Source organism: Thalia democratica, chromosome 4 (genome assembly GCF_965202585.1).
Source record: "Thalia democratica chromosome 4, ktThaDemo2.hap1.1, whole genome shotgun sequence".
Classification (NCBI taxonomy): domain Eukaryota; kingdom Metazoa; phylum Chordata; class Thaliacea; order Salpida; family Salpidae; genus Thalia; species Thalia democratica.
In genome coordinates, this window is record NC_139168.1 from 45,160,844 (window position 1) to 45,170,770 (window position 9,927).

A 9,927-nucleotide genomic window follows, 5' to 3' on the forward strand; every position below is an offset into this window, starting at 1 on the left:
TTTTTAATTTCTTTCACTAACGCAAATAATTTTTTGTTATTCACACTAGATAATTGTTTCTTTTATGACGAAATTTGATATATTTTCACTTTTTGATAGAGATTTCCTGATCTTACTTTGATTACGTAAAGTTTTAAAAATAAGTAGAAGTCAAGTTTAGCTAATCAGAAGCGCCTTGAAGTTACAGCTGACAGATTCTTAAAAACTTGCTAAAGGGGAAATTATTTTACAAACTCTACAAACAGGAAAGTATTAAAGCTGGTTGTATTGCATAAGATAGAGAAATAAACTTCAAAGATGATTAATGTTGTAAGACAATGTGTCAAAATTTATCCCAAATCAGTAAGTTTGAAATTTTATGAAAAATGTTTTAGAATAATATATTAATAATAGTTAGTTCTTGATTTTTCGATTTAGATAATGAGGTAACCATCTAATATGGAAAATCCTTGAATTTTTAACAAAAGTCATAGAAAAACATCAAAATTTACACAATTTTACTTCAATTATAATTTAAAATCTTGTGGTACTTGACTGAACGTTTTAATGTGTTTAAAAATGTTAATTAAATTCATGTTCACTATGAAATATGCATATAAGTGCTTTAATTATCTAAAGAATAAACACCTATCTTAAAACTGAAACTAAATTAATGTTCTTAAGTACACAAATTTCATTAGCTACCTAGGATGGTGTCGCACCAATATCAATCTGAAATTATATTATATTCAAAGTCGGTTTTAACAATAATTTTAGGCTAAAAATCAATGTTTTAATCCTAATATGTTTAATCTGAAAATATACCTTGTTTCAAAAAATCTATATAATTACACATTAAGAATTATATTTAAATATTATAAACTGAAATATTTAATTGATTTCAATTTACAATATTGTAATTGATATAAATTATTGTATTGATACAATGGCTTTATATTGTAGTGATTAAATATTCAAGTTATGTTTGTTTATAATAAATAAGTTTAACTTTATTTCTGTATTTATACAATATAAATTTTATATTCTAATCAAATATATAATATAATTTCAGCTTGGTATTAGTGCAACATCATCCCAGGTAATTACCCAAATATCTTTAAGTTTTTTTTTGTTTTAATTTGAAATTTTTAGATAACCTAAATACAAAATTATTAATTTTAATAATTGCTATGAAACAATATGATAAAACATTTTAAATATTTACAGGTAGTATGTCTAAAAGTTGATTTGAAATCTGTTACAAACTGGAGATTATTTTCAACTAGCCACAGAATTTTAAGCAAAAAAGGTCCAACCATAGATGATATATTGAAAGATGAATCAAATGAAGTTAAAAAGAAAAAGTATATAGAAGAAAATAAAATTCCATTTGCAACAAGATTTGCAGCTGTTTCTGTTGTTTCAGCATTAGTTGGAGCGTTTTGGTATTATCTTCAAGCAAAAAAAGAAAAAGGTTTAGTATAAACTTGTTTGTATCTGTTTTATTCTGACATTTCAATTGGTTTTAATTATTTTAGTTCAATAACACCTATTCATATTGTTTTTAATAATAAATTATAAAAAGTTCTAAAGTATAGCTAGACATATTTGTTACTTCCAGGGTTACATATACTCAGGTTAACTCTGTATAGTTTAGTTTTTTATAAAAAAAACTCAGTATAGTTTGAAGACTTTTGAAAATTTCAAGCCAGTTTTTTCCAGATTTTGAATGAGACTTATTTGATTTAGTTTCAACACTTTTTTCAAATTTTTCCCTATTTTTTGCATAGTTAGATAAACTACTTGATATTTTGTACCACTTGTTGAAATTCAGAGTAACTTTTGAGATATAAGCTATCAAAGTTAGAGCCTTGAATAGGTTTTAATGGGGAACGGGTCAGAAAAGCACGGGTGACACTTTAGCACAGAGTGACACTTTAGCACAAAGTGACACTATAGCAAGGGGTAATACTTTAGCACGGTGTCACTTTAGCACAGGGTGACACTTTAGCACAGGGTGACACTTTAGCACGGCGTCACTTTAGTATGGACTAACACTCTTTTTTATTGGCACATAAATTAAAATTATAAAAACAAACTATGCAAAAATACAAATTATGTAGAATAAAAGTTAAAAGTTAAAGTTTTAACTAAAAAGCTATTTTATCATTTTGTAATAACAGATAATATTAAAACAGATTAACAAATTTTATTAACTTATTTGCAAAAACATTTTAACGAAGGCATTTTCAAACTTTATAAACCTAGCAACATAAATAAGCTTTTTTATACCATTTTAATTAGCTTAAATTAATTTTAGTTAGTAAATATAAATATTAATAAATACTGATAAATAAATTACCTTTGTTTTTAACACCGATAGCTAAAAACATTAAAATTCATATATGTTTGAATATCGCAATACAAAAAGACGTTAAGTTCCTCTACTTCTACATCTACGTGTGTCGCAAATTTTAATACGAATTTATGTGTTATAAGATTTATGTATAGACTACTGCAAAGGTGAATAAACTTATTTTACATTTTTTTAATCTATATAGCTGTTTTGTTTACTAGTACTTTTTTTGGTATTAAGTATAGTACTTCTCAAAAAATATAGCTTTTAAAGATGTTAAAACTTATTACTACCTACGAATGATTTCTATAATTGTATACCTTAATTAATTTTAAAAGGCTACCAAACTTTGTCTTAAATTTACTTCTTGCTTAACTATAATTTAAATAAAAATAATTTTGGTAGATATACTTCCCTTTAAGTTCACAGTTTAAAGTGCCTAAAATTCTTAATCAATAGGATGCTGAATAAGTAAAGTTTAGTTATAAACATTTTAACAAATATATTATTAATTACTATATACTTTAATTGCATAAAAGTACCGAATGTACTAAAGTGAAGCTGCGCTAATAAGTCACTCTGTGCTAAAATGACGCCGTGCAAAACTGTCACTCTGTGCTAATAAGTCACTCTGTGCTAAAATGTCACTCTGTGCTAAAATGTCACTCTGTGCTAAAGTGTCACTCCGTGCTAAACTGTCACCCTGTGCTAAAGTGTCACCCCGTGCTAAAGTGTCGACCCGTGCTAAAGTGACGCTGTGCTTTTCTGACACCTACCCGTTGTATTGGAATTTTTTTACAAAACTTGTTATATCTAAATGTTAATTGATTTTTTTTTTGTTTTATAAAAAGTATCTTATAGTATATGTGCTAAGCTTTAAAATAAGAGTCAGTAAATTTTGTAAAAAAAATGTTGGACTCCCCTATGCCCTCAAATGAATTCAAGTTAGTTTATAAGATACAAGTGTAATAAGTTAAAGAAGTACATGGCTTTCTTATAGAAGGACCTAATAAAAAAGACAATTATTTTTAGATCTATCTTTACCTGTACTTTTTCTTCAATTGTTTTCAAAAATTTTTAGCTTAATGATAAGGACTTCTATTGTAGAGTTATTAAAATTTCAAGTTATTTTTATTATTTCTTAAGAAAAACTTTAAAATGCAGTTATTTTTTACTTTATGTAATAATTTGTTTCAATTAGAAGTACAAATAATACAAGAACTAGAGGTTGATTAATTAAAAAATAAAGGGGACAATATATTTAGTGAATTTTATGAAATTACAAAAACTGGCAGCTTTTTTGTTCTCCATATATTTGTGTTGGAAACTTATGACTTAACTGACAATATTTCAAAAGTAAATTAAAATGTTTAAATTTAATAAAAACTGTTTTAAAGCATATAATTTGAGCTTATAAAAAAGGGCCAGTGTTAATTAAAAAAAATGTCTTGGACCTGTCATTAATTTTTATATATTATATTTAGTATAGGGGTATGCAACTTAAAACTTAAAAATAACTTATTAAAAACGACTAAAATTTAGAATGAGTATAAAAAGTACTTTAAATTTGCTTTTAGTTTGATTTTCAGATCAAATTAATGTTTACTTTATCAGTTTTTTATAGAGAAAATTTTGGTTTTTGGATTATATTTTTTAACAATTACTCATCTTGCGAGGAATTTTTGAGAAGTCTGGCCATCAAAGTCATATAAAATATAGCTTGCTGACTAAAATAATTTCTTAACCTTATGCTAATTCATATATATTTTTATTTATCATTTGTTAACTTTATCACTTTAAATTATATATAAAAACAAAGCAGAGATGTAAAAGTTTATATTAAAACAAAGGAATTTACTATTTTATGCTTACAATTATTTTTAAATGTTGTTGTTAGATATCTAGTATTTATGAAGATATATTTTAGATAATATTATGCAAAGAGAAGAAGAGTGTAGTAAAGTTGATATTGGAAATTCAGACTTCACATTAACCGATCACACAGGTTTAATTAAATACAATGTTATATTATAACATATAAACCTTTGATAAAATACATTAACAACATAAATTTATTTATTTTTTGTTACTTGAGTGTAAACTTAAGTTTAATTTTTTATACTTTTTAATATAGGTGCTAGAGTTTCAAAAAAGGATTTTCTTGGAAAATGGCTATTGCTTTACTTTGGATTTACACATTGTCCTGATATATGTCCAGAAGAACTTGATCGTATTACAGAGATTGTCAATAAAATAAGTTTGTTATTTTAATACATATTTGCAGTTTTGCTTATAAAATAAATTTAGTTAGTTTTAATTAAATTTATTTAAAATTACTTTTTTGCAAATCTTAAAAGAATATGTTTTGTTATTCTATATTACGATAATTTTCCTGTAAATAAGTTACTAAAAAAACTTTTATTAAAAACTAAAAGTTTTTATTGAAAAGAAATTGATCTGAATAAAAAAAATTGCTATAAGTATTTTTTAAACCGAAAAATTGACTTCTCTATGTGTTTCTCAAACAATATTTTTTAAACTTAATTAAACTTCTATTGAGTGTAATTTTTGTTTTTGATAATGTAATCTAAAACTAATAAGTCAACTTTAAAGGTATTAGTAGTATGTTTATAATTTTTATACTATTAATCTTTTTTATTCATAATTTTTCATTCACTTTCTCAACAATCAAAAACTTTATCTAAAAGCTTACATTCAAAATTTTTGAGTTTTTATATTTTTAAGCAGTTTGTTTAAATTTATTAACTTTTAATTTTATAAAATTATGAAAAGTTGTTTTTCTCAAATGTTTCACCTATGTTGCAAAATACTTGAAAAAAAGTTAAAGTTAACAGTTATAATTTTTTACAAAACTTGTTACATTTTGAATATTAATAGAAACGTTCCTAACTTTTCTTATCTCTTTCTCTCTGTAGTCATTTATGTTGTATAAAACGTTGCCACACACTTAGACAGTTTTTTTTTACATTTTTCTAAAATCTCAGGATAAAAAGCTATAAAATAATATCTTCTCCTAAAATTCTATTTTTTCTAAATATCGATTTTTTAATAGCTTTATGAGTTTTATAAGCTAAAAAGCTTAGTTTATAATATATATTTTTTTTTTGCTCTTATTACTTTTCTTCAATATTCTCTTCAAGTCAGACTAGTTTAATGTCACTTGCGATGGTTTTATGCTTTGAGTGGCAATACTGAATATTTAAAAAACATGATGATGTGAATTTCAAAAAAATTGATAACATACTCAAATGAATACTTTGAAAACTTAATCAGTTACGAATATTTTACTAGCTTCTTACTTTTTGTTCAGTTTAATACTTTATAAAATAAATTTTTTATAGACTTAACTTATCTGGTTTACAGGCTCAGTTTTTTTTTTCAAAAATTTAAATGATGTTTATTTTTTCGTAAAATACTGTTTTATTTTTTGATTTAAGATTTTTAAGTATTTGAAAATTACTTATGTGTATGGAAATTTATGTGTATTTTTCAAATGTTGCATGTGTCAAAAGTATAACTCTAAAACTAGTTTAACTGACTGACTTTCCCTTTTTGATACAATTGATATTTAAATTATTTTTAGTAGTAAAATATTTATTATGTATGAACCTTTTTCAGTATCAATTTAACTATTATAAAAGATAAAAACAACTATGAAAACTATAGAAGTTGAATTTTAAAAAGATGTTTTAAGTCTCTGAGTTCCAACAATATTCTTCTAACCGAAAAGTGTTTGTAATAATGTTTAAACAATGAACTTCACCACATGACCAACAACAACAGCATCCGAGACAACCTACGACTGGCTTCGTCCTTAATAGGATTAGGCAGGCATAGTCGTGAGAAACCGCCGTTATTCTAACCGTGCATAAGTACAAAATTTAAGTAAAATATATTTAGGAATAATGATGGTTTTCTTTAAAATATATTTTTAGCTTTAAATGAAAAATTAGAATATTTAAAAAAAAATCTTTCGAGTCCTGAAAAATATTGAAACTCGAAGTGGAAAGTCCCTGAACAATCGTTCAAAACTTCTTTAATTATTTTATTTCATAATAACTTTTCAATTTTTTTTAGTTTTCTTTTACTTAATAAAGTTTCACTGTGCTAGCTTAATTAATTCGTAGAATTATTATTATTAAGGTCATAGAGGGGTCCAACACTTTCACAAAAATATTTTTCGCTCTTATTTGAAAGCTAATAAAAAACTTTTTATAGAATACATTAATTGAAATTATTTTTTAAGATATAGTCAGTTTTGTAAAAAAAATCTGATACAGTTGCAAAAAGAAGAATTTTTTATTGAACTTTTAAAAGTATAATTCTTCTTAATTTTTTAACAACTTACCTAAAATCTTCAAAAAAGGCTCCTTGCAATATTTAAAATAATTTAGTCAGATAAGTTTAAAACAATAAAAAAGTTATTACCAACATCAGAAAAAAGTTCAAATATTTTATTTATTTATTTTAAAAAACATATATGCATTCCTTTGACACAACTTTTAAAGTTTTATACAAATTAGACTGAAGAAGTTTGAAACTGATTGCTCGAAAACAGTAGGAGGAAATGGAATTTTAATAGAAGTAGCTATTTTAACCTTTTTTTTTTTTTGCGCCTTCCATAGAAAATCTCAAAACTTACTTTTTTTCAAATGATTAAAATCAACTGTTAGCTTAGTTATAAGTAAAGAATAAGTTTAAACTAAAATAAAAATGGCCTTAAGTTGAAACAGTAAAACGTTGTAAAGTCTACTCAATTAATTTATTTTAATGAAATATGTTGCAGAAATTTTTTAATGGAAGACTTTCAATATGTTTTTAAGTATTCATGGAGAATAACATTATTTTATAACTAAAATTAGATTAAAAATATCTCAAAAATTTATCTCACTTTGTGTCTACATAATTTGAGAACTATTATTGTATAATTTAGGACTAAAAGTATAATTAACATGTTAAGCATTGTTGTATTAAACTTTTCCGCCATTTATATTAAATGAAGGAAATATATTTAATTTTTTTAGATACGGACAAAAACACTCCTGATTTACTACCCATTTTCATGTCAGTTGACCCAAGAAGAGATACGCCAGAAGCAATGACGGAATATTTAAAAGATTTTCATCCTACATTTGTTGGGTTGACAGGTACTGAAGAGGAAATTAAGCTGGCAACTAAATCTTTTCGTGTCTATTACTCACTTGGTCCGAAAGATGATGACAATGACTACATTGTTAGTTTTTATATTTCAATTTTCAATGTGTTTGATAAGGTATTTACCTAAATAATGTAAAAAATATTTTTGAACATTGAATAAATGTTTATGCACAATAAGTTTCATGAGGCTCCTGGTCTTTTTTAAATTGAAAAAAAATAATTAGGTAGTGTAATGTATAACATCTTAGATTCTAATAGTGTTATTTGATTATAACTTTGATATACTTCAATCAATAAAAGTAAGTAAGGATTATGTGTAAGCTTATTTATTTTTAAGGAAAATTCCACTTCCTAGTTTTGATTTTGCAAGTTTAGTTTGCGCATAAATTTGTAGTGTTTTTTTGATATTTGTCATATGATAGTATTAATTTTCATGTTTGTAATTTTTTTGTCATATTTAATTAAGAAAAATTGGATTATATCGTATTTCTTCAAGAATAGGTTTATTTGAGAAAAAATATAAATTTCTTGGTCTTCAACTATAAAAGAAATACCGCAGACAAAATTTATACTAAAGTCTTCAATTCAGTTAATTTTAGTTTTTTAACTTTTTTGAACACAGTGTTGTTTACAAATGTTTTTTTAAGTTTTAATGTTTTTCCTATTTAGATTAGTTTTGTTTATATGATACCGTGAAAATAATTGTCACACTAGATTTTCTAAACATCCAGTGTTAGCTGTAAGTATTTATAATGTATGAATGTTTAAATCCGTGTTGTTTAAGTTGCACAGTAGCACATATAGAATTTAGTTTAAATAGTAGTGTAAAATATTCTGTTTGAATGAAAGTTAGTTTGTAGCTGACTGTTGGGCAAAGTTTTTTTTTTTTGCATTAAATTCCGATAAAAACATTCATTAGTTTCATACATACATCTCAATAAAGGTTTTTTTTTTTGAACTTTAATTTTTTACTTAAAACATAAATTATTAAGTTAAAAACATTTACTCAACAATCAAGTAAGCATATACTTTAGTCATCTACTGTTTACTTCTCTTAAAATTTTAAGAACCACTGAATATCAACTTTTTTTTTTCCTTAAACAAATATAGTTTAAAGAGTTTAAAAGTATACTGTCAAAATCCACTCGATTTTTTTTTGTTATTAATTCATTTAATATTTTTTTTTGCATTTTTTAATCTAGTTTTTTTTATTTTTCACTATCACTGTTACCCCTTACCATCGATCGGTAAGCGGTTCTCGAATTTGACTTGGTGGGTTTTTAACGTGTCCCAGTTTAAAAGTGGTTGCATGACTTATCGACTCACAACGACTGAAATATACTAAACTTTTGATATTTACTTATTAATTTCAATATATATAGTTTATTTTGGTCACATTTAAGCTTTTTATAATTTAATGAAAATGACTTTTTAAATAAAAACAAACATTTATATTTTGTTAAATCACTACCTTGTATCAATACACTATAATTATTTACTTTTCATAAATGTTTACTTGTTTAGTATTATTATATAATTTTAAAAGCATTCGAATATAAAATGCTAACACTATTATTTTTTCCTAAAATGTTTAATTTTTCTTCAGTAAAATAAAATAACTTTTAGCGACGTTGGCAAAAGCAGTTAAAAACTTTACCTTCATTAAAAACTTGAAAACTCACTAAAAATCATTAATTGACATTTTCATTTCCATAAACAAACAAAAGTATCTCTGTGACAGCAAAGTGTAGGAATGTTTTAAATTTGTTTTTTAAAGTACAAATTTAATTGTTGTAATTTGCATTATGTATAACCTTTAAAATAACCGGTTGTTGTGAAAATATATTCAGCCATCAACTTAACAGTTTTCTATATAAATTGTTAAACGCTTCCTTTTTTCTTATGCTAATTATTTATTCAATGGAGTTTAAATTATCACAATATATTATCATTAAATACTTTTTAAACAAATTTAATGAACAGGTGGATCACTCCATCATCATGTACCTAATGGACCCACGAGGACAGTTTGTTGACTATTACGGATCCAGGGCTACGCCTATAGCTGATGTAGTTTCAGGAATTAGCAAAAGAATGCGTAATTATATACGGTTACATGGATAGATTTTAGTTACTTTTTAAATTATTAGTTTACATTTAGATAAATTTGCAGTTTTGCGAAATAAAAGTTTTAAACTATCTTGTAGTTTTTTTTTTCTATTATAAGCAAATTAATTTTGATTAATTAAAAATACGATTACTTTTTACATTTAGTATTTTTTTAGGTTGTATATTCTGTTGTTTGAATATTTCCTGTCCATAAAAATATTTTATTGACTGACTTGTTTTCTTTCTTTTGTTGACCGTTTTTACTCTTAACAGATTTCCTTAATTAGGTAATTTTACCATAAATA

General features: G+C 24.3%; 1 protein-coding gene across 1 annotated transcript; it reads left to right on the forward strand.

The window, feature by feature from the left end:
* The first annotated feature begins 269 nt into the window (after window positions 1-269).
* Window positions 270-9,874, forward strand: LOC145834272 (cytochrome c oxidase assembly factor SCO2-like). The gene is made up of 6 exons (XM_082941659.1): window positions 270-342; window positions 1,207-1,453; window positions 4,263-4,340; window positions 4,470-4,592; window positions 7,381-7,589; window positions 9,497-9,874. Exons 1-6 carry the CDS (start codon window positions 298-300, stop codon window positions 9,635-9,637), a joined length of 843 nt encoding a protein of 280 aa, XP_082797785.1. The 5' UTR covers window positions 270-297; the 3' UTR covers window positions 9,638-9,874.
* The last annotated feature ends 53 nt before the right edge of the window (window positions 9,875-9,927 follow it).

Bases quoted from the DNA above. Each gene is read 5' to 3' on its own strand.
- LOC145834272 (XM_082941659.1), top strand. From the start codon at position 298: ATGATTAATGTTGTAAGACAATGTGTCAAAATTTATCCCAAATCA. The intron at 4,593-7,380 runs GTTTGTTATTTT...TAATTTTTTTAG, and splicing joins AGAGATTGTCAATAAAATAA to ATACGGACAAAAACACTCCT. The intron at 7,590-9,496 runs GTTAGTTTTTAT...TTTAATGAACAG, and splicing joins ATGATGACAATGACTACATT to GTGGATCACTCCATCATCAT.